Below are 26,007 nucleotides of genomic sequence, written 5' to 3' on the forward strand. Positions count from 1 at the left end.
AATGGCGCAGCTTTTTTCCTGCTACGGCTGAAAACCGAAAAGCATGTGTTCAGCTTTTCGTCAACACCGTTTAAGTGTTTCGTGGCAGGACCTCTTAATGAGCTGCAGGCTTTGCAGCTAAAGCTGAGTCAGGAAGCCTCTCTTAGATGAAAGCGCATGCTTGCCTCTAGCAAGCAGAGCAGACCCGAGAACACAGCGAGTCTAGTTGCCATCAAACAAATCATAGCACTTTACTCCAAATGCTCTATTCAAAAGCTCTGTCTCCCGCAGGAGCCAGACAGAGATGGCAATGGCTGCACAGCCCCAGGAAGTCGCGCTTTAAAATGATACAGCGTTTTTTCTGCTACTGTTGCCGAATCAGGAAATCTCTCTATAGCACGCCACCAACAAACAGCAAAAATCTGTGTTAAACTCTCTCTCCTTTATTTTTAAGCCTTCTCAGGTTTTTTAAATGGGTTTTAGTTGTCCACACGTCTGGGCGCCAACTGTAGTAATATGGGGCAGCAGGGCTGCGTCCCCCACACCCGGCCGCCCTTATGCTCCGAAATAACAACACACAAACTGTATTCTTTTAATCACTGCTTGGCCCTTTAGCCCTAGCCATTACTGGCTAATCCTGTTATCCCGATCAACCCATCTCTAATAATCTGTGAGAACCGGTCTTACCGGGAAGATTCTAGCCTAGTCCATCCTGGGTCGGAGCTTCATAGCGTGCGTCTGCCCAGGAGCCAGGAGCACGGCGTCTCTGCTGAGGCGTCTGCTCCGGAGAGCAGAGCTGTGGAGTCTCTGACCTCACTTCCTCTTCCTCCCAGCATTTTGTTCTGTTTACTCCACCCACAGGGCCAAGCAGTTTCTTTATTGGCCAATGACCTTCCTCCATCACCAAAGGCAGCAGAAACAAAAGTAACACACCTTCACACAGTTAAAGTCATATTCCAAAGAATAAGCAAATGTAACACATCTTTGCCTAGTTAAAATGATATTCTACATTTCCCCCTCCCAAACCAAGAGCCAACATAAACTTCCCCTCCCCTATGTAGTATTGTGTCAGGTATTTGGTACCAACTATGAGATAAGTAACAAACAGACCTGATCACAAGCTAGACCCTCTAAAACTACAAGCCAGAATAAAGCTTTTCTTCCTAAGTCAGCTAATTCAGGTACTTATTACAGTGACAGATGCTAACCTACATGTAGCAAAGAAAGGGGTTAAAATCATCTAGGTGTGCACATTGCTAGTAAAAATGAAGTGGGCCAAGACTAACAGGAAATTACTTAGACAGCGGCAAGGGGAAAATCTCAAAGCAGAAAGCACAGTGTCTGCAGAATTTTTTAAATGTATTTTCTGTAAACACAATATGGGTGAAAATTAACACAATTAAAGAAAGAGTCGAGAGAATATGGCTTTAGGAATTATCATCTTAGATGTGAAAATGAATATTTGGGGCCTGTGAGATGGCTCTGGGGTAAGGGCACTTGCTTCCATGATGAATAACCTGAGTTTGATCCGGAACCACATGACAGCAGGAGAGTCAACCCCTGAGAGCTGTCCTCTAACCTCGTCCCCAGAAGTGTGTCTAATAAATAAATGTTACAAAAATAAAACTTAGTGTGAGGTTTCCACACAAACAGGCTACACGGAAGATGGTAGTTATTCTGGGGAGGGGTACCAGAGGATTCACAGAAAGGGACCTCAGAGAAAGAGCCATGGCTCATACCAGGAGAGCATCTTCTGCAGTGGAGGTTCTCGTGGTTGGGAAGTTTAAAGACTGGGCGTGACTCACCAAAAAATGACAATGGGAAATGAATTGATGAACTGAACTAATTAGACTGTGAGAAGCAGCAGTGACCTCAAATTTGATACTACTTTGCTATGCTTGTGGCCAATGACATGTGTGCTTTAAAACTAACTTTAATATTGTATTTTGCAAATGCCATGACCTGTTTTCTTTCTTTCTTTCCTTCCTTCTTTCCTTTTTTTTTGTTTTTGGTTTGTTTCGAGACAGGGTTTCTCTGTGTAGCTTTTGGAGCCTATCCTGGAACTCGCTCTGCAGACCAGGCTGGCCTCAAATTCACAGAGATCTGCCTGCCTCTGCCACCCGAGTGCTGGGATTAAAGGCGTGCACCACCACCACCCAGCCTCCATTACCTATTTTCTAGTGCAAGCACCTTTTCACCTTGGCACGAAACAAATTCGAACAAAAACACACTCCATGGGACTGTTCATTAATGTCCTCCAATGGACAGTGCTAGCACCATTTTGATTTAAGAAAAGTTGGTTCCATCATAAGGTTCCGAAGGACGTTTCTGAAGTCCTATATGATAAGCAACCATAAGTGCTGAGTTCAGTTGCCTTGACAACATGATAAGGTGTAACACATAACTAAAGAGATAAGCACTAATTTTTAAAAAGATTGATAGACATAGGTATTAAGGGCACTACATGATTATAGGGATAAACTTTTATTGAGCAATATCTAATAAGTCTCGTTCCTGTTGTTCTTCCAGACTTTAACAAGCAACCAACGTCAGGATCCCACACTTCCTGCCTCCTCACTTGTGCAATTTGCCCAATCTTTTCCCATCCCTTCCAGGCTCAGTGATGATGCCCTGGTTCCCTCGGGTCCAGGGATGTGATTTCTATAACCCATCACCTCCAAAGTCTTGCGGCCTTGGTTATCTCCTCCCTATTTCTGTCTTCAACCCACGCTACCTAAGAAGCAATTTTTATCCCTATCAAACCCCCTCTTCCCACTTTAGTTAGAATCCTCTCCGCAGGGGTGTACTGTGGGGTGGTGAGGACCCAATGCCACAGCAGGGCTGGCCTGACTTGCACCTACCTGTGAATCAACACAGCTTTTCTCATAGCTTCCTGCTCTCTGCTGCCTTATCCTTTCTCTTTCAGCTGGCAGGAGGCAGGTGCTTTCAAAACACCTCATGAATAAGGCTCAAGAAATTAGTCTAATTGGCTCAGCAAATTCTCTCTCCTCCAGACTCTTCTCCTTTTGAGCAATCTCACTGTAAAGCTTGGGATGCTCCTTGGTCTCTAATTCTGAAATACTGTAAAATTCCAGACTTTCTGAGCATCCCTGTGGGGCTTTACATGTTTCAGATTTTTGAGTATTCAGGGCTTCAGGTTGTTCTGCATAAGAAGGGTCCCAATTTGAATCTCAATCTCTCTCTCTCTCTCTCTCTCTCTCTCTCTGTCTGTCTGTCTGTCTCTCTTCCTCCTTTCCCCTCCCTCCCTCTCTTCCCTGCCCAGCACTCACCCACTCACTTCTGGTAGCAAGCATTTTGGATAAGGGATACTCAGCCACTACTACTATCTAATAAATTACAAGCCCAGATTTCCCTAGTCATCCACCATAGCCCTTCCTCCTTCAATCCGGGAGCATTCAAGGACTGCCTGCTGCATCCGATGCAGTCTGTGGTGGGTTAGATGGAACTGACCCCCATAAGCTCACAGGGAGCAACATTATTTGGAGGTGTGGCCTTGTTGGAGTAGTTGTGTTCTTGTTGGAGGAAGTATGCCACTGTGGAGGTGGGTTTGAGGTCTCACATGCTCAAGTCACACCCAGGGTCTCAGGTCCATTTCCTGTTGCCTGCCAATCAAGAAGTAGGACTCCAGCACCAAGGCTGCCTGCATGCCATTATGTCCCACCATGATGCTAATGGACTAAATCTCTGAGACTGTAAGCAGCCATCCCATTAAATGTTGCTGTGGTCGTGGTGTCTCTTCACAGCAATAGAAACCCTAACTAATTCACAGTCACACACATTTCAGTCTGTTTTAATGTGTAGGAGTTTTCCAGCCATTTTTTTCAGGATGAGTGTGCGTGTGTGTGTGTATGTGTGCTCGGCTTTGTAAGCCAGGGCCTTACACATGCTAAGCACACACTCCACCATTATTCCACAGCCCAACACCATCATGCTATTAACACTTTTTTTTTGGGGGGGGGGGTTCGAGACAGGGTTTCTCTGTAGCTTTGGAGCCTGTCCTGGAACTAGCTCTTGTAGACCAGGCTGGCCTCGAACTCACAGAGATCCGCCTGCCTCTGCCTCCTGAGTGCTGGGATTAAAGGCGTGCGCCACCACCGCCCAGCTCTATTAACACTTTTGAAGCATCTAGAAAGACAAAAAACAAAACCACAAAGCTAGTTGTGGAATGTTAAAGTGGGCTTTGCCTCTGCATTTTATGTCAGCACCCACCAGTGGAGCTGGACTGGATTTGAAGACTTCCCTTTAGATGCCCTCTGATTACAGGCTAACCCAAAGCATATTCCTGAATATTTAGGAAAGCTGATCTGGAATCTCTGTGAGGTGTTACACGGAGGTCTTTCTTCCTGTTACACTGTCTCGAAGGCCACTGTCTGATCGAGAACAAGAAGCGATAGACCTCGCTATGCTCTGAGTGTATTTTTATGATGTCACTGCTCAGCATGCCCAGGATTAAAGTCTCTAGTGGAAGTCCTTATAAACCTGCGCTCTCTCTTCCTCTCATTGCTGGAGGGGCTGTTTCGCACATGCCACGCCTTGGACAGGTCTACCTCAGTTGGGTCTCGCCCACCAAGACACCAGAAGCACACAGGTTGAAAGGAGACGGAAGGAATATGCTTTGGGTTAGCCTGCAGTCCGGTACTTTGAGTAACTGATTCTGCAGCTTTGGGGGAATCACGAAGCAGTTCCTCTCTCTTTCATAGGATCTCATCATCCAGTCTAGTCTGGCTCACAATCCTCCTGCCTCAGCCCCCTGGGTGCTCCAGAATCCTTTTCATTATGTATAAACCAGGACCACCAACCACTGGACTCCTGCAGATCTATGGTAAGGCCCTAACATGTCAGAAGATCTATATGAAGAAGAGGAGGTGCACTCAGGGAACACAACACCATAGAAGAGTTGGCAACAAGTCTGCAAGAGCTAAGGGTCCACGAGCAAGCATCTTCCGGACATGAAGCTGCCCGTGTAAGCTCACAGCAGCGTGGCTGCCTGTAGGAGACCTGCAGGGGAGCAAGCCAGTTTGTAGGACAGCATGGACGGGGGAGGGCTCACAAGGCTCCAGTCCTCCCTAAGGAGTTATTGGCAGTGGATGGCCACTGAGGCAGAGAGATCATCTTTCTTCATTGATTTGTCTCACGGTAGTTGATCGTGTTCCACACTCACGCATACACACTCAGCTCTAATTTGACCGGGGCAGGAGGATGAAGGGGGATGAAGTCAAGAAAGGGATACACTGGGTGGGGACTTCAGGAAGATTGGAAGGAGAGGAGATGGACATTGGACAGGACAAAAAACATACTGTATTTATCCATGGAATTAGTAAAGAATGAAATTGTTTAGCTAAGCGATTTTTGAAAGAAGTAGCGTGTTCTGTGACATCTACGCCTGATGGTAGCTCAGGAGCCTGGAGCTGATGTTAGGAAGTTCTGAGAAAAGGGCTAGAAAACCAGATGCCTGACAGAAATGCAATATGCATTTTACCTATGCTCTGAAGCCATGATCCTGAATTTAAAGGTGACAGAAAATTAATCTAACAGGAAATCTCAAGGCCCCATGACATTCAGACGGTGGCATTGTGCTATTTGAAGATTTTAGCCAGATTAACAGTGAGAATCAGGAGCAGGAAACAGGACAGAAACATTTGAAAGACTTATATTTTAGCCAGAGATGGAGTATATTTAAAGTTGGTGCCAGTAGATATGTAAAGACCGGCACTGTTAAAAAGAGGCCCAGGACTCTGCACTGGGTCGGTAGGAAAGATATTCAGAGTGCAGCCAGTAATTTACCAGGACTCCCTTCATCTCCAAAGCTAAGTATTAGCAAGAGGCGAAGCTGCCCTCAGTGCTCAGGCTTCAGTGTCACTCACCGCGACACGGGAGATAATCTCAGCATCTTAGAAAGAAACCAGCACAGAACGGATGTACTTTAGGAAACACCATACACAATATGGAAGGGGATGGCCACACCTGCATTGGTCCAGGGATGCAAGACAGAACTCTCTCTATGTTTTCAGAAGTCACATCTACATCATTCACGGCAACAAGGACATCACCTAAAAAGAGAAAAACAGAAGACAACCGGATGAATATCCCAAACTGAAAAGTCCTGGACTCGCAACACAAGGAAACAGCTGTCTGGATTACCGCAAGGGCCTAATGGAAAATGTGGTACATGCAGGGACTCATCCGAGGTTACTCCGAACATCAGTGACACAGCCAATCACCCAGCTTGGCCATTATGCTTCCCAACAGTGTACCATACCTCTGCCAACCATGAATATTTGAAGATATGGATATTCCCAGTCTCAGTGTAACTAAGGGGTACGTGAACCCAAAGGACCAATGGAAAATTTTTAGCATAAACCAAGTATTGCACTTAACAAAATTGAATCTAACCACTCAGACCAATAGTAATAAAAAAAAATCCAGCTGACATTTTAATTAAATCCATGTGGTACATGGCAATGCGCTGTGCTATTGCTGCTACCACTGACTGGTGTCTGCAGGACAGGCCTTTGTTCCGCTGCTTCCAACGATACTGACATGATAAGCATGTTTCGGGCAAAATCTTTACCATGGCTGCTCTTCAGATGCTTGTATTTATCTAATTTCAAAATCGAGACCACTACTAAAATCAAATTGATACACAACACAGCTCTTGCCCAAAGAGAGTAAGAGTCCATTTCTTCTGGGGTTAAACCTGAGTGATCCTGGCCCAGGAACTCAGATTCAGGGTGCCCCAAACGTGTTCTGCTGCGGCAGTGGTTACATGAGCCAGAATAAAATTCAGCTGTCAATCAGTGCCGGGGCAGCTACCAGATTTACTGTGGGGTCCCAGGTAGGTGGGCTGGCATACCTTCGGGGGTCTATGAGCATCACATGCTTTCTGGAGTCAGAACTTGGGGGCTGGTGGAGGCTTCTGCTTCGCTAAGAATACATTGCAAAAGCTCTAGCTGACAGTCAAAGGCTGCACATGGAACACGATGTGAGCCTAAAAGACAGATACGTCTGGGCAGTGACTAGGGCAACGGCAGTCCAAGATAGCCTGGGTCTGCGTCTTCAGCACCCCAAATCTCCTCATTTGCGAAATTCTAACCAGGCACTCAGCCTTGCAGAGTCTTCAGACAAAGGTGTAGCTTTTTATCTGGGATCTTCAGCTTACAAGAACATAATTGAAAGTAATATCAAAGCCCTAGCAAGCTGTGTTAACAAAACCACAACACACCTAGGGGACCGTCTTGTCATTCCAGACTATACACATCAAGTCTTGTCCTTAAACCACTGCAGAAGAGAATCAAGAAAAGATGTTGTGAAAGACCAACTCTCTCCTTTCAGGAAGCTTTATACTCTTTGAGGAGGGGAGTGAGCATGCAAGTGGGCTAAGAAACCCAACAGCTTCTGAACGTCTTCTTTTCAGGAGTATTTGTACAGTGCACAGCTTGCATGTCAGAGAATATCTCTCTCTCTTGAGCGGAGGTCAAGTCTGCTTTCTGTACAATGTGACAAGGACACACACTGACTCTAAATGGAAAAAAATTGTCAAGAATAACACTGTGGTAGCTGAGAAGATGGTCACATAAAACTGTGGCCTCCTCGTCCACAACTTTACTCCTCAGGGACTAGACAAGTACTGCAGAAATGTTTGGAATGGCTGCTGGCCTTATCGCTGCAGCTATGACAATGTTTGAACACCGAGTCGTCTTCATTCTGTTCACCAAAATGAAGGATGAAATATTTTTATTCTTTTAAGCCCCTCAAGTGCAAAAACTTTTTTTTATTTTTTTTTAGTGTTTTCTTTTTTTTTAAATTTATTTATTTATTAAAGATTTCTGTCTCTTCCCCGCCACCGCCTCCCATTTCCCTTCCCCTCCCCCCTAATTAAGTCCCCCCCCCCCTCAGCCCGAAAAGCAATCAGGGTTCCCTGTCCTGTGGGAAGTCCAAGGAACCCCCCACCTCCATTCAGGTCTAGTAAGTTGAGCATCCAAACTGCCTAGGCTCCCACAAAGCCAGTACGTGCAGTAGGATCAGAAACCCATTGCCATTGTTCTTGAGTTCTCAGTAGTCCTCATTGTCCGCTATGTTCAGAGAGTCCGGTTTTATCCCAGGCTTTTCCAGACCCAGGCCAGCTGGTCTTGGTGAGTTCCCAGTAGAACATCCCCATTGTCTCAGTGTGTGGGTGCACCCCTCACGGTCCTGAGTTCCTTGCTCGTGCTCTCTCTCCTTCTGCTCCTGATTTGGACCTTGAGAATTCAGTCCTGTGCTCCAGTGTGGGTCTCTGTCTCTGTCTCCTTTCATCGCTTAGCAAAAACTTTTGTGCTAGTACATAGTTTATAGAATTGCAATTTTATTGGCCAAATGACGTAACATATAACCTAAACGTCCATACACTTGTTTGACACTTTTCTGCTTTCAATTATGAAAACACTAATTTTTAAGTGCTTCAATAGACCTTTTTGTGCCCAGTTTTTCTTCCTTCCTATGTGTATGTGATATATGCACACACATATGTGTGTCTGTATACCCATGTGAGCAAAAGGACAGAGGGGGAAATCAGATGTCCAGTTCTGTCGCTCTCTGCTGTATTCGCTTGTGACAGTCTCTCACTGAACCTGGAGCCAGGCAGGCAGCCAGCAAGCCCCAGATATTTTCCTGTCCCCCACACCAATGGGGTTATGGGCAAATGGGAGCAACACTCGATTTTTGTTTCTTTAATCCTGATGCTTGAACTCAGGTCCTCATGTATCTAGCTCCCTTTTTTTTTTTTTCCTATTTTGATCTAGGCTTAACAAACTTCTTCTATTATTCATGCTTTGGTGGTAATGGTCTGTGTTCAACTGCTCAGCTCTTCTACCAGCTCCATCTGAACTCTGCCACAGACAACAGATGAATGGTTGGGACTGTGTGCAATAATATTTTATTTCCAAGCACTCATATTTGGGTTCCAAATACCTTTCCTATGCTGTAAATCATTTAAGCCTTTTAGAAAACACAGGTAGTAAGCCTGCTGTGACCTGCCGGCTCTGTCTCATTTGCCTATCTGTTCTGAATGTTTTTTCAAGAAATGAATCAGAAAATGAATCAAATGGGCTAAATTATACACTGTTGCAGAGTGATACTCATGTATAAATTATATTTTGAATAGCATAAACAATTTCTTTTCCTCTTTGTTTTTCTAATGAGAAATAAATCCTTTGGTGCTGTCCCCATGTACAGAAACAACCAACACAGCAGGCCCGTGAGACTGAGTGGGGATGAGAACACGGGCCCAGGTCTGTCAGTGATGAACAGTTTGCTCCTGAGTAGCAGCTGTTAATGCCTGTCCCACTTCTGCAGAAGGAAATAACTGTGGCGGTGGCTTCCCAGGGAGGAGACACTAAAATCCTGTCCTTCCAAGAAACTGTGTGTTCTAGCCCCTCTATTGCAGCCAGAAAGCATGAGAAGGGAAAAGCCAAACGCTGTCAGGGACAGAACAAGACAGAGACGCTGTCCTTAAGAAAACCAGAAAGTCGCGAGGAGTATAAGCAGGACTCCCTGCTTAGTGCCTGAGAAAGGGCAAGAAGGAGGTACCACCCATGGAGAAGCTCCAGGTGGTGAAGATCCACCTGAGGAACATGGTCATCCTGCCCGAAATGGTGGGCAGTGTGGTGGGTAGGAGCCGAGCTACAGGTGAGTTCTCTCTCCATCACCTGCAAGCCTGTGAAGCACAGCTGGCCTGGCATCCACTCCTCCTGCTTCGTACTTTCCAAGAAGCCGTGGCCAAAAAACTCATGTTCAGTCCCAAGGGAAACAAAATCCAGTTATGACCAAAAATGAATAATATTGAAGAAAAAAGCCCCACCAAGGCAGCCTCCACGATGTAGGTAAGAGAGCAAATTCTATTTGCTCTGGTCTGAATGATATCAGCTGGCTACTGCTTCCAGCTGATTGCCAAGCTTTCAGAGAATTCTTAGAAACAGAAATGTAGGCGAGCAGCAAATACTGGCACCACCCCCAAAGGACGGAAGTCTCTGAGACCTAAGCAAAGAAAGTAAGTGCAGGATGGGTTCTGCTGTTGTGAAAGGACACAAGAGAAACATCACTGGCCTGTCTCACTGATGACAGGCGCACTTATAGCAGACAAGCCACACTCACAGAGAGAGGCCAGAAAGCAAGATGTGTACATGCGTATCGCCATAGTGGGTAGCTGTGTATGGCTTAGTAACGGTGCATGCCCTTGGAGTCTAATCTGAAAAATAAACAAATATAATGAGTCGAGACTTTCTAAGATGCGTTGTAAAATTTACACCTCCAGTATTAGAGATAATGGAGAAGTGTGTGCCAGGGGAACACACAGACCCACAAAAACAACCCAATACATAATATAAAACACTGTCGACACTTTAAAAAAATAGGTGGAAAAATAACTAAAGATTCAAAAACAAAATCCTCCTAAAGCTGAAAATACTACCTGGTATATAAAGAAGTATACTACGAGAATAGACTATGGGCAACAGCTTGGCCAGTGCCCTGGTCTTTGCTGATCACAAGCGTAATTGAGGGTCCTGAATTGCGATGAACAGCAGTTATTTTATTCAAGGGCTCAGCCCTTGAAGTTCACACACAGTCTCTGCATGGGGCTGCTCTTTCTGGAGCTCCTCAAATCCATACATACCAACACGAAGATTCCGAATTAAATGTTCCCATCCTCAGCTCTCCCCTGAGTAAGTGCAAAGCCGTTCCGCATGCACTTGGATCCAGACCACACGTCTGGCGGAGCAGCAATGACGATGGAACAGCACTATCGCTGCCTGCGCGTCTTCCTATACCTTCCATGCACTTCCTTAGCAGTCCATAACCTTGCTGGCTTCCTCGATAAGGAGGCTTTCATCCATTAAAAGCTCCCGGAGCTACAGCAGCTAGGATGAATGCCAGTGCAGACAAACGAAACACTGGAAGGTCAATCCTTTCCCCAGAATTCAATGTTCTATCCTTCTTGGGTGGCCTTTTCTCCATGAGAAGTGTCTGTGTGTGTGTTACATGCACGAGTGTGTGTAAGTTTCTCCCTATGTACATGCAGAGGCTACTCAAAAAGCTGGAGTCTTCCTCTATCTTTCTTTCCCAGAGACAGGGTCTCTCCCCGAATCACAGCTGCTGCTTTGGCTGGGCCACATCTCGCTGTAAATTTTGGAATCCATGCATTGACAGAGATCCTTCAGACATGTGCACTTAGAATTGGCTTTGTGATGCTGTCACGTCGTCTGTCACACTGTGGTGACGTCTATGTCTGATGTCCTCTCCCGCTATTACATGAGCTCCTTTACACCAGCAGTCAGAGCGCCACTGTAAACTCCACACACCTGACACTTAACAGTCAAATACGTTCTGAATCAATAAACAAACAATGCGATTTAGACGTCAGGCCGGACAGATTTGAACATGTTTCTAAAACTCCTGTTTTAGGCTGGATCAGCTGAGAAGACAGACACACTTCAGAGCGGTTAAGAATGCGCTTCCAAAGCCAGCAAGATGTTCAGTGAGTAAATGCACTTGCCAACTAGTCTGGTGATGCCCAAGCCCGGAACCCATGATGGCAGGAGAGACCCACTCCCAAGAGCTGCCCTCTGACCTCCACACATGCCAGATCCACGTGCCCAGGCACAAAGAAATAAATAACCATAAAAAAAAATCTATTTTCACATTTGATTAGTCTATCATTATAAAGTAGAATAAGGTCGCTAATTAGCTCACATGTTATATCACATGACTTAAAATCAGCAATGCAAAAATATGCATCTTATGGAAATAGAAAACACTATCCTGAGTGAGGTAAGCCAGACCCAAAAGGAGGAACATGGGATGTACTCACTTATATTTGGTTTCTAGTCATAAATAAAGGACATTGAGCCTATAATTAGTGATCCTAGAGAAGCTAAATAAGGAGAACCCAAAGAAAAACATATAGGCATCCTCCTGAATATTAACCTTCATCAGGAGATGAAAGGAGACAGAGACAGAGACCCACATTGGAGCACTGGACAGAAATCTCAAGGTCCAAATCAGGAGCAGAAGAAGAGAGAGCACGAGCAAGTAACTCAGGACCACGAGGGGTGCACCCACACACTGAGACAATGGGGATGTTCTATCGGGAACTCACCAAGGCCAGCTGGCCTGGGTCTGAAAAAGCATGAGATAAAACTGGACTTGCTGAACATAGCAGACAATGAGGACTACTGAGAACTCAAGAACAAGGCAATGGGTTTTTGATCCTACTGCACGTACTGGCTTTGTGGGAGCCTAGGCAGTTTGGATGCTCACCTTACTAGACCTAGATGGAGGTGGGTGGTCCTTGGACTTCCCACAGGGCAGGGAACCCTGATTGCTCTTTGGGCTGACAAGGGAGGGGGACTTGATTGGGGGAGGGGGAGGGAAATGGGAGGCGGTGAAGAGACAGAAATCTTTAATAAATAAATAAATTAATTAAAAAATATGCATCTTAAAATGTTCAAAATAATTTGTATTTTTCCTCTCAAAACTGGGATATTTTAGAGAAGTGCCCTTATAAAGGAACTTACATATAATATCACTGCCATTAAGAAGGTCAATTGACAGTCTACAGCCACTCCAAGAACTTGGTGTCCTCAGTGCAAGCATACAATTTAAAAGTATTTTTATTCATAAATTATATATTTTGCATTATGTTATTGGATGCAGCTGTTCCAGCCTAAATGATCACTGTATAATCAACTTAGTTTCTTCTCCTTGTCAGCAATCATAAGCAAGATGAAATAAAATTATACTGTTCAAAACTTGAAGATGAGCTCTGCTCCCTGGTCTGAACTAGGTGTGTGTTTCTGTTACATGGAAGCACTCCTTTGAAGATCATTCGTACCGACTTTACTTAGAGACTATAAATCCTGCCTTCTACACTGTGGATCACAGGGTACTGCCCTTAACCACGCCATCTCTGCAAACAAGGTCTGGGGCTGCAGCAGCACTTACCAACCAGGACCTGGCCGCTCTTCATGGCAGAGCCTCCTGGCAACAGGCCGTGCACCACAAGCCTCTCTCCATCGGCAGGCTTCCCGCTCCTCCTCCAGCTCCACTTGCTCTGATGGACGATTCCCACCAGCACTTCCAGGAGTTTGAGCTGCTCCCTGGGCTTGATGACGGTTAGCTTTTTGGGGTTGATATAGACAGTCACATCCTTGTACCGCTGTTGCACAGTGACCCCAGTCTTCTGGTTGGACTGATGCTTCAGAATGGACACCGGGCCATTGTCATTGCTGTTCTTTTTGTGGTAGCGCTTAGGTAAAAGTCTTTTGCTCTTCAGGATCTTGGTGAAGCGCTTGAGCTTGGGTTCATGCTTCTTTCTTTCTCTGGAGTCATCCTCTTCAATGATGACCTCCTTCTCACTGAACCTGACGTGGTTCACGGTCTGTGTCTCCGGAAGGAGGCTCTCCTCCTCATCCTCACTCAGTTCCAGGTAAAACAGCTCACCATTCCTCTGCACACTGTCCAGCCACTCGGGCTCCAGATCACTGTGTGAGAGAGGAAAGGTCACCTGCATGGTCATCCAACATGAGCAAGAGAGAGATGGGCGCAGGGTTAGAGTTTTAAAGAAGGGGAGGATCAAACAGGCAGAGTGATACAAAAGAAAACCAATGAAAACGGAGAAGGAAAGAACTTTTTCTATAATCTATTGGGCTATACTTTTAAAAATAAAACTAATTCAGGCTCATACCTGTAATTCCAGCACTTAAGAAACTGAGGCAGGAGGACTGCCATGAATTCAAGGTTAGCCTGGGCTACACAGTGAGTTCCAGGCTACAAAGTGAAACCCTAACAAAACAAAAACCAAAACAAAGCAAAACAACAACAAAACTAATTCAGAGACTGTGAAGATGGTTCGGGGGGGAAAGGTACTTGCTGTGCAACTATGAGGACCTGAGTTCAGATCCCCAGCACCCACATAAAAAAGCCGGGCTCAGGGAGGACATTGCACAGTGGAGTCCACTGAATTAACATGTTCCTTCTAGGAGGGAAAGGGAGGCTCAGGAGATTCAAGAGATAAAGAAAATGCCACACGTTTGGGAAAGTAAAAACTTGACAATTTTAGAAGACCCAGATCTACAGAATGAGCAGGAACTGCTGGGGAAGAGACTCTAAACAGCAGCTGCCCAGGGAGATGCTTGGGTCTGTGGAGCCGCCCACATGCTGTGCACAGTGGAGATGCTTGGGCCTGTCTATATGCTGTGCAGAGGGCTCTAGGGCTGAAGCTTGAGTCTCCCTTCATTCCGGGAGACGCATATGTTTTTGAGGTATCTCTGCCCCTTGAAAGTAACCCCTTATAACTCCTGTTAGTGACCCCCACAGATCCTCACTGACTCACCAAGTCAGACACTGCTGTCTGCTCTGCAGTGAGTAAATAATATGTGTTGTGTCTTCTGAGAAAAATCCCTCACACAACGACATGGTAGCTAGCACATGTCTAGCTCCAAGGGCAAGCTCAGGTTCAGTGAGAGACTCTGCCTCAAAAAGTAGGGTAAAGTGCAATAAAGGCCCAGCAATATCACCTCTGGCCTTCACGTGTGTACACCTGGGCAAACATGCCCATAACACCCAAATGTGCTTGTGGACACATGCGCGCGCACACACACACACACACACACACACACACACACACAGAGAGAGAGAGAGAGAGAGAGAGAGAGAGAGAGAGAGAGAGACCACTAACCCAGCCACCGTGTGGTTATAGCTCACTTTGGACATCTCAAAATTCGCATTGGTTATTGAAAGTATTGACTGAACTCACAGAAGCCAGCTGCCTGGAAAACACGGATAAGCATACTATCTGCATGGGGAGCACCTGGGATGGCTTCAGCTAGAATGAAGTCATGCATCATGTACTTTATTTAGATAACAATTTTCAAAAAAACAGCATCATCTTTCCACAGACTGCAACCATGGCCGGAACCAGGCAGCTATAATCACAGTCCGCAATGAGCCTAGCTGTAACCTCTAATTTCCGCACAACGCCTCATTAGCAGCAACAGTAAGGAGAGTAAAGCCACACTTTACATAATTCATCCTGTGGCCGTAAAAGAGGAGAGATGGGAAGTCGGTTGTTAGGTGCCCAAATTATTGCCATTAAAGTGGAAACAGCATTAAACGGCAACAACACCCATGCTGTGGCAATAAACTGATGGCTCTGTTCTGTTCTGAGGCACAGGCTGCCTTCCACGCTGCCATTCTTTGAGTGCCCAGGCAGGAAAGGGTTTAATCTGTGTTCTAATCGTCACCCAACAGAAGTCTCCTTTGCTTTCCTGAGTGTTTAGTAGCAACTCTGATTCTTGTATTAAATTTTTGTCAAGTACTGCTTTCTGAATACCATAAAAATTAGTCCCCAAAATATGCTATTCTATCACTACCATGGTCTGTACAGATGGTTAGTAACACACGGTCAGTATAGCTGGTTATTACACACGGTCAGTATAGCTGGTTAGTACACACGGTCTGTACAGATGGTTAGTACACACGGTCTGTATAGCTGGTTAGTACACACGGTCAGTATAGCTGGTTAGTACACACGGTCTGTATAGCTGGTTAGTACACACGGTCTGTACAGATGGTTAGTACACACAGTCTGTATAGCTGGTTAGTACACACAGTCTGTATAGCTGGTTAGTATACACACAGTCTGTATAGCTGGTTAGTATACACAGTCAGTATAGCTGGTTAGTATACACACGGTCTGTATAGCCGGTTAGTAAACACAGTCAGTATAGCCGGTTAGTATACACACGGTCTGTATAGCTGGTTAGTAACACCCGGTCTGTATAGCTGGTTAGTAACACACAGTCAGTATAGGTGGTTAGTACACACGGTCTGTACAGATGGTTAGTACACACGGTCTGTATAGCTGGTTAGTACACACGGTCTATATAGCTGGTTAGTCACACACGGTCTGTACAGATGGTTAGTACACACGATCTGTATAGCTGGTTAGTACACACGTTCTATATAGCTGGTTAGTCACACACGGTCTGTATAGCTGGTTAGTACACACGGTCTGTATAGCTGGTTAATATATACAGTCTGTATAGCTGATTAGTAACACAGACTTTTCAAGTGTACAATAATCATAAAAAAGTAAAGCAATAGGTGGCTAAAGACATCAAAACTAACACTTCACTGGTCTAGATGGTTCCAATACTTGGCATCACTTTAGATGCTCAGTGGCACTTAGATCACCAAGCACATATATCAGACGCTTCAACCTCACCTCTCCTTGAAGTTAGTGTTCAGCATCTCCCAGTTCTGATCTGAGGAGTCCAGACAGCTGTGAGCCTCCTGGAAGCCTTTAGGTGGCAAGCGAACAATAACCTTTCCTAAAATTCATTTATTTTTATTTTATGTGCATGGGTGTCGTGTCCCCGGGAACTGAAGTCACAGTCAGCTGTGTGCTGGATGGAAGGGGAGGGCCTTGGACTTCCAGCAGGGCAGGGTACCCTGCCCTGTCTTAGGACTAGAGAGGGAGGGAGGAAGGGTGAGTGGGACAGCGGGAGGGATGTGGGAGGAGGGAAGGAAGTGGAAGTTTTGATTGGTATTATTTATAAAGTAACAAAAAAGAACAATAAAATAAAATTAAATTAAAAAGTACATTACTGCTGACTCTTGAAGTCACTACAAAAATGTGAACTGAAACAGCTAGATTTAATTCCTGCTCTAAAAGAATTTTTTTTTTAAATATGGGTTCATTTTTGACTTAAAGAAGGTTGCAAAGGTGCTCCTGTGTTCCCATAAAACCCCGTTCCCCTGTGTTAACATCTTACCCAGCTGTTACTCGCCTGCCAGTAAGATGCTAACGCTGGCCTGTGAGCTGACTCCAGACTCCATTTTTGTTACGGCTCTTCTATTACCGTTCTGTTTGGGCTCCAGGATTCCACCCAGCAGATCGTGTTGCTGCTTGCCATCAGGTCTCCCTCGTCTCTTGTGGTTTGAGAGTTTCTCGGCCCTCACGTGGTCTCCCCCATCCACCTCTTGGTTAAGGCGATGTCTGTCCAATGCCCTGTTCTACAGCCCGTTGTTAACTTCTGTTTTTCTTTAGCTCCCTAACTCTCCCCCACCATTTCGCTTTTATGCCTTCCATATGCATCATCATGGGTTCTTTCTCAGCTTCTCTTCCCCACAAAACAAGGTTTCTGTTTGTTTGTTTTTTAACTTTGTGGTTTATTTATTATTATTGTGTGTATTTGCAAGTGTGTGTGTGCAAGTACATATGTACATATGTGCCATGTGGCATGTGTAAGAGCAGAGAACTCTGTGGAGTCCATTCTGTTCTTCCACCGTGAGGGTCCCAGGAATCGAACTCGGGTTGTCTGGCTTAGCAGCAAGCTGTTTTATCTGCTGAGCCATCCAGATATCACAGCAGTGTTTTCATTTACCACAGTGTAAATGTAACGTACTTACTACATTTTCTGCCCACATGGATCTGGAGAAGATCCACACAGTATGTATCCTGACCGGCACATTTCCTCATTTAAGTAAAATGGATATTTGCACTATCCCAGATAATTACATCCTCCTCCTCTTGAGAAAAGAACAGTGCATTTTTCCCAAAGTGGTCACCGTGAACTTAAATGACACTAGCAGGTATAACAGCAGGACAAGTGTAGACACACAGAATAGAAAACTAAACAGTGGGTGATGAGGTGATGGTTAATCTCACTGTCAACATTATGGGGTCTTGTATGGGGTCTTTCAACTGTATTTTAATAAAGACTGTCTAAATATCTGAGAGTAAAGCAGTCCCACTGGTCAGCCTTACAGACCAGGTTATGATAACATATGCCTTTAATCCCAGTAGCCACACTAGTTGCCATAGAAATGGAGAGGTGCATGCCTTTAATCCCAGTAGTGCACATCTTTAATTCCAGCCCTAGAGAGGAATATAAAACGGGAGGAGACAGCTCTCGACACACAGTCTAATGCTGAGATACCTGGAGGCAGATTGCCATTTCAGACTGAGGTCAAGGTAAGAGCCAGTGGCTGACTGTTTTGCTTTTCGGATCTTTAGGTTGAACTCCAATTTCTGATCCTGAGTTTTTATTAATCGTGCTTCATTCACAAAAATGCTCATTACCTGAGGCTTTTTAGCCACCAGCCCAGGTCAGAGTTGGGATTAAAATTCCAGGTCTAGGACCTGGACCCAAACCTAGCTACCTGGGTTAGGGAGAAAAACTAGCAGCCCCAGCTCCCATCTGCCCTGGCTTAACTTCCATGCAAAGATGGAAAATACACAGAGAATCTGGATACTGTAATCTATTGTGTTCTCTTTGAATTGTTTGAATGCTGAGGAAGGAGCAACAGCTGCTAAAAGACATTGGATTACTAATGCTGCTAGATTAATCCAACCTATATATTTTGAAAATGCCTTGACTTCAAAATTAAAGTCAAAAGATATGTTACTTGGAGAAGAGATTTTGCTTTTGTTTCTAAAGGAAGTGAGAGGCTATAGATTCATTCTGGGTTAAGAAAAATAAGATTTGATTAAAATGTCTTGACTACAAAATTTAAGTCAAATATATGTTACTTTGGAGAAGACGTTTCACTTTTCTTTCCACAAGAAGTGAGAGGCTGTGGATTCATTCTTGGTTAAGAAAAATAAGGTTTGATCAAGGAAGACCCCCTGAAAAAATCTCCAGTGGGAACAAATGACCCAGATGACCCAATGTTTCAGAGTATGTTTGTTGCAGTTTCCTCTGAGTTCTACATCCAGAACAACCTCAAGACTGATGATCCAGTCTCACAGAATAGTCCAGTAAGGACTTGACCATAATCCTAAATTTTCTTTGGGTCCCGATAAAATTATCAGCATCCCCACTGTGGCACTGAAACTTTACAAGAAAGCCAGGTGAGCATAAGCCTGCCTGCCTATGCCTACCAGCACCGCCCTCCACGCTTTCTGCCTTGAAGCTTTGGTTTGGAGGGATTGTTATAGAATAAAGAGCAAGCTGACCTGTCTTCAAGGCCCTGCCTTGACTTCTCTCAGTAATGAATGGTAACCTGGAATCGTAAGCCAAGTAAACCCTTTCTCCTCTAAGTTGGTCATAATTTCCTATTGCAACAACAGCCATGAAACTAGAACCACAAATTTCTAAAGCATTTTTAAGATGACAATGATAACTTACAAAAAGTTAATATTCTCACATTCGTTCAAAATTTTAAGAATACAATCTATCCCTAGTAAGCTTCCAGAATGGATTTAAGTAGGGTTTCCCTTCACTTTTAATGACAAAAAAAAAAAAAAGTGTTATATACTGTTCGTTGAAGATGCTGTAACTGCTAGTTCTAACTACACATAAAATGTTATCCTAAAACTGTAGATAACAGTGGCCTGAACCCTTCCACTGCCAGGCATTCACTATAAGTCACCACCGGCTTTTCCAAGAAGTCCTTAATACACAGCAACAGGTAGGGATTACTTAAAAAAATAAAATACTGTGAATCAAAATAACTCATTCATGGTATTACCAATAATTTTGACTTGAAATAGAAAGCTCTGGGGTTGAATAGAAAAAATATAGCATGAATATCTACCCTGAAGCCAGAGAGGCTGTCTTGATAGTGAGGTGCTGAGGAGACTTCCTCTCTGCAATCTATTTCTTTCCCTAAGAGGAAAACCTCTCCAGAGTTTAAAATAGTTGCCTTACAACATGTGTAGTGTCTCCTCCCTTGTAAATACGCAGAAGTCTGCAGGTGGAGAGGGACTTCAGAGGTTGGGTGCATTTGCTGCTCTTGGAGAGGACAGGAGTTCAGTTCCAAGCACCCACACAGTGGTTCACAGCCACTGGAAACTCTAGTTCCAGGGATCCAGCGCCTTCTTCTGGCCTTTATGGACACTGCACTCACGTGCACAAACACACAAAGACACATAGGTGCACACAATCAAAAATAATAAAAAGTAAATCTTTTTTAAAAATGCGCCGGAGTCCACGTCACAAGTAAGAAGGCAGTACTGCAGGACAGGGTTCAGGAGCAGCACAGACATCCTTCACAGAGCACAGAGCCCACCGGGAAGCGGGCACCACAGGAAGCAGACCAGCACTGCGCTCCCCTCGCTCGAGCTTGGGGCCCGGGACCCGCGATACCGAGGACCCGCCAACCCCGGGAGCCTTACGTGTCGCTGCTGGCTGAGGAGCGGGAGTCCAAGTCGCTGGCCCCGGCGTCGGAATCGTCCTCCTCCTCTTCCTCCTCCTGTGAGGACAGGTCGCCAGGGAGCTCGGCCGGGCGCCCACGCGAGTCTCGCCACGCGGGGTCCGACATCGTCAGGATCGCGAGAGCTCCTGGTGAAAGCACTCAGACCCCAGCACCAGCCAGCCGCACCTCCAGCCGCGCCGCCATTTTGCCAGGCCGGGCCACGTGACCCCGATGTTCAGCTGCGATTGGCTGAAGCGCCGGTTGCCCGGGAGACAGAGAAGCTTCCCGGTGAAGAAGCGGAGCTTTGAAGAGAGCCTATGTGTACTTCCCACAGGCTGTGCACTCTCTGCTCCGCGGTTCCACAAACAGAGAATGAGGCAGACATTCTTTCCCCCCCTTTTCCTTTTTTCCCTTCCAGGCTGAGTATTTTACAGTTTTACTTGTCCTGTTTTCTTTTTTTTTTTCTAATTTTTTAAAATTGTGATCCAAAAGGATGGGTTCCATTTGGCCAGGTTTGTTGTTCTTGTATTGACAGAGCCTTAGAGATAAAGAGCTTTTGCATTCATGCACCCGTAGGTGCTAATGCAAATATTTCAGTTCTTTCTTTTCAAAAACAATTTTTATCTGTGATTTGTTAATACTTAACATCAAGTATTTTTAAGGTACATAATAGCTATCACTGAGTCATTCATTGCCAACTCAATTACGTTCAGTCTCAATTCATATACTATGCTAAGTATTTGCATACAATGAAGTAAACAGTTCTCTATAATTAAATAAGAAACTGAAACTTAGTGAGGTAAGAATGGTTATGCAGCTAGCGGGCAACAAAGTCAACCAAGAAATGAACTTTAATTATTACAGCACACTACATTTTCTCCTCAGGAGCCACTGCTCCAGGTTTCATTTTCCAAGATCAGCCAAGTGAGAAAGTATTACGTGATAAGTTCTCAACGTGAGCAATGTGTTCTAGATTGCACATCACTCTGGGTCATGGTGAAATCTCGCACAGCCCTGCTCCCTTCTCTTGGTTCAATGTATGTACACTAGCATACTCAACTCACCTGCTGGTCCCTTCTAATAGCTGACTGGTTAGAAGACAAGTCATCAGGGTGTCAGTACCACAATGATTGTGTTCAAATAGGATGACTAGATCATTCACCTAATGTCACTCTGCATCTAGAAAAAAATACTGGTTTTCCACTCCTAATATACCACAATCAACAAAGAAGATGCCTATGACCTCAAACGGTATGGAGATGTCTCCCCCACAAGGAGGCAGTGGACCCCAGCAGTGTCCAGCTAATCCAGTAACTTCAACATGGCTGGAGATGCTCAGATAACACGTCAAGGGATCATTCCCAAGACTGCCGCCCCATCCTTTCCCTTAAAGATGGCAGTCACAGGCTCCAGCTTGTTTTTACTTGTCTACTGCCTACAACATGAGGTTCTCATAACCCTCTCCTTAAATTTGAATAATCTACTTGAGTGGCTCACAGATCCAGGGAAATCCTTATAGTTACCATTTTATTATGCATCATTACAAAGTCTCTAGATGAAAAGATACACAGGGTGAGGTATGGGAGAAGGAGTGCAGAAATTCAGTGATACCCTTCACTGTCCACTCTCTGAGAGCCTCCATAAGCTCATCAATCCGGAGGGTCTCTGGACCTTGTCTTTCTAGTTCTTATGGAAATGTAATCACATAGGCCAGATTGCTAACAGGCTGCACAGAAAGACTCAGCAATGCCTGGGTTTATTTATTATTCTACATTTCTTTCTTCTAGGAAGGGACAGGATCCCTCTGGAATGACAAGTGTCTTATGACCTACTGTCAGATAGGGACAGGTCACTGTATTAAAGAGGCTTGCTATAATCATTATATTTATGATAAAACGTATATACTTTCCCACCACTACAATTTCAAACAATCAGATTTGCCTAAGATTTCCTTCCAAAATAAAAATGTGCTTTAGGCATCTGCTTGGTAAGTTAGTCATTTGTTTGTTATTTGTTTGTTTGATACAGGGTCTCACTGTGCAGCTTTGGCTGGGCTGGAACACACTATGTAGGCCAGGTTGACCTTACATTCACAGAGATTGGCCTGCCTCTGCCCCCCAAGTTCTGGGAGGAGAGATGTACACAGCTATGCCTGGCTGCATTTCTTCATTTTTAAAGCAACCTAGTAGAAGTTTTTTTTTTAAAGTAAAAGACATTTAAAAATATGTTGTGTTATGTATGTGGGTGTTTTGCCTGCATGTATATCTGTGTACTAAGTGCATGCCTAGTACCCTCAGAGGCTAAAAAAGGGTCACAGACCCCTCTGGAATTTGAGTTCCAGACAGTTGTGAGCTGCCATGTAGCTGCTGAGACTCTTACCTAGATTCTCTAAGAAGAGCAGCAAGTGCTTCCAACCACCATCTCCCCAGTCCTATAAAAGACATTTTCATTAGCAAAATATCCAATTTTCTTCCCGCAAGCAATAGTCTATAATTTCTATGAGCATCTATTAATTTTACATTATGCTCATAAACCTCATAATGTTTTACTTCACTAGAGAATAGAGTCCAAATTCTGTATAGTGTTTAAAATGCTTTTCCCAGTTCAGGCTGGGGATGCAGCTCATTTGGCAGAGTGCTTATGTAGCATGCAGGAAGCCGTGAGTTCAATCCCCAGCACTCTATAAACCAGCTGTGGTGGTGCACATCTGTAGTCTCATCACTAGGGAGAGAGAGAGACAGGAGGAGCAGAAGTTCAAGGTCATCCTTGCTTTCGTAGAGAAGTTGAGGCTTGTTTGGGATTCATAAAACCTTGTCTCGGATACATTTTTCCCTACATCAAATAACTGAGTATCACCTAGGAGTTAGATCTTCTTTCCTATTATCTATTAACCTCATTAAGGAAGTGTGGCCAACACGTCTGATCAAAAGGGATCACTCACAACTTACTAAAGGTACAGTTTTTGAGACCTTGCCCCACATCAATGAGATCAGAATCTGCAGAGGAGAAGCCTATAAATCTCTGTTGTTGTTTTTTAAAGGACTTATTTTTTCCTTATGTATATGGATGTGTTGCTCGCATGAATGTGTGTGCACCATGTGTATGCCTGTTACCTGAGGAGGTCAGGAGAGGGTGTTGGATCCCCTATAACTGAAGTTACTGACGGTTATAAGCCACTATGTGGGTGCCGGGAATCACGCTGGGTCCTCTGCAAGAAAAACAATTATTCTAAACCATGAGCCATCTCTCCAGTTCCCAAATCTCTTTTAAGTGAGGGCCCCGAATGGTTTGGAAACCTTGGGAAATGATGCCCTAAGCTTTGCCCCAGTCCTATGAGGGACAGGATGGCTGGTACTTTTGAACACTCTGCCACCACTCCCACTTGGTGAATTTGAACCTACCTGACTGTCTCTGAATCCCTCCACAGAACCACATCTGTACCCCCAGCACGTCAGTCTCTGCAAGCTTCACTTTCCTGTTCTGTACATTCACTGCACAGGACTGTTAGGAGTATAGTGAATTGATTCGTGTAAAATACCTGATGCAAAACTTTTCAGTAGACTGAGTCACTCTGTAGACTTAGGCAGTTCTCTTGATGCTTCTACAGGATGCATTTGTTCAGGTACAATACAACCTTTACAGTACAACAATAGCTCTCTTTTTAAATAGCATTCCAAATACACCTACCCAAGTCAGAAGTCCTTTTTTTCTATCTTCACTCAATCAATATTCCATGCATATACATGTATGTATATGTTTGTGTATGTATATGCATATGCATAAATGTCCCCAAATGACAGTCTCCTAGAGACATGATGACATGACTGGCTGTCCCTTCTATAAACTTCTCTCCTTTCACAAACTTGACTCATAGAAAAGAAAAAGAAAGAAAAGATAAAATATCCTCCATAAAAGTATATTATAAAAAACTCCTTGTAATAAACACTCCATATGTCAGCTTCCTGGACTAATTAAGTTTCATCTGTTAGCTTAATGAGAGAGAGAGAGAGAGAGAGAGAGAGAGAGAGAGAGAATATGTGTGTGTAATGACCTTGCTTGATCTTTGTACAGACCCACATACAATATAACAACAATTATTTTTATTCTTAATTTAATTTGGGGGATGTGGTATTAGCAAATTGTATCTCTAACTTTATTAATTTTTAATATCCTTGTACGTGTTGGGAAAGAATGGAGAAAGAAAAAGACAATGGCATCAGGACCTTGTGAAAACACTCTGTTAGTCCAAGGGCTTAATAATTAGAAATCACAAGAAAACTTTAAAGACTTAGACTGTGGTATATTCTCATTTTCCATTTTTGACTACATAAAAATTGAAGTTCAAAAATGTTTAGTTTAACATGTAGGAGACAACAAGGTCCCAATTTCCATAGATTACCATCTCAATTAGGCAAACAATACAATTCAGACATAAAATACTCCAGATAAGAACATAATTAAATATTTACCATCGTTAGCAGGCTCAAGGGCTCTTTATTTAGTAGCTGGAGAAACCAGCAATGAGAGATAAATGAAAGCAGGGCTACGGGAGGTGATGTTGAGTTAACCCACAGGGCACGAATTTATGTCAGGGAGCTTTGTCGGGAGCTAATCAATATTACCCTAAGTGTGAACATAGGACTATGCTTTATGAAATGAGCAATAATAGGTTTAAAAATATTTTAAGGTGATTTTTAAAATGATGATAGGTCAATAAATATTTAAGATACTGTGACTTTCTAACGTTGAGTTTTCCAAAATTGAAGATAGAATCACAACACACAAAAGACACTCACAATGCTAAATTTATGGAATGAAGTTACAGTCTGAAATTTTAAGTTCCTCACATGAAGTTGGAATCCCTTGTTCATATGTACAGCACTTAATTGTGATAAGAGCATTTAACTGAAGATAGAGCACAGAGGAGGCTCTAGAAGCAGGCTGGGTAGCTCAGTGACAAAATGCTTCTTTATCATGCATAAAACTGTAGGTTCAATCCCCACTCCTGCAAAAACCAAACGACGGGATTAAATTACTTCCCATTCGGTCACCCAGTAGCGGAAGCAGATGACACCACTCGCGCCCCAAGCCCAGTTGGTCCAGCCTTACTTGTCTTCATGCTCCATCTCTACTTACAAACTATAAACGCATTTGTCAAACTATTCTGCCACCAGTTTCTTATGCATATAATGAATTTTAAGCTGTTTAACACCCCCTTTACCCTGTCTCACCCCTTCCCTGCTAGACCCCTTCTTCTCTAACTCCCAGCCTCCTACTTTCAAGTCTTTGAGTGTGTGTGCAACCCACTGGGTTTCAGTAGGGTTGTCTCCATGAGCAAGGGATGTGCCTAAAAGGAAGACATAGAAATGTTGCCAATACAACTTTAAAGCATAGATAATGCACTGGTCTGCTTAATGAGACGGACAGTAAATGGATGGATAGGATTTAAAGGGTGTTTCTATTATATTTATGCAAACCTTTATATGTGTCAGCAAAAGGTATTTGAACACTATGAATGTATATGAAAATATATCCTCATCGAATGAGAGAGGAACTTCGATACAAGGTTTTAAACAGGTGTTTTGAAAACACAAAATGACAATAAAACACAAAATAATAGAACACAGAAAAATCAATGCAATACGAAAACGAGAAGACTTTCATAGTCTTTTAAAAAGAAATCCCTGTGAGCTGTGGTCCTGACAAACTGTGTTTCAGGTCCTCTGGGCTGCTCGGGCAGATGGTAGCAGTTACGTGTAATGCCCATGAAATGGCTTTTTGGTATAATGCTGAGCAGGTGTATTCCGGAAATACCCATTCAGAACTGATCAC

At 44.1% G+C, this 26,007-nt stretch overlaps 1 protein-coding gene across 2 annotated transcripts in view; it reads right to left on the reverse strand.

Moving 5' to 3' along the window:
* The window catches only part of Intu (inturned planar cell polarity protein), a 56,433-nt gene extending 36,065 nt beyond the window's left edge, over positions 1 to 20,368 (reverse strand). For both annotated transcript variants that reach the window (XM_041658899.1, XM_041658898.1), the window contains exons 1-3: positions 20,156 to 20,368; positions 12,976 to 13,514; positions 5,965 to 6,050 (exon numbers count right to left, since the gene is read on the reverse strand). In XM_041658899.1, coding sequence (XP_041514833.1) covers positions 5,965 to 6,050; positions 12,976 to 13,514; positions 20,156 to 20,301 — 771 coding nt within the window. In that variant the 5' untranslated portion in view covers positions 20,302 to 20,368. The remainder of the gene's footprint in view (positions 1 to 5,964; positions 6,051 to 12,975; positions 13,515 to 20,155) is intronic.
* Positions 20,369 to 26,007: the final 5,639 nt, after the last annotated feature.

Source organism: Microtus oregoni, unplaced genomic scaffold, assembly GCF_018167655.1.
Source record: "Microtus oregoni isolate MIOR12 unplaced genomic scaffold, Mior012 000010F_ref0000083, whole genome shotgun sequence".
Taxonomy (NCBI): Eukaryota; Metazoa; Chordata; class Mammalia; order Rodentia; family Cricetidae; genus Microtus; species Microtus oregoni.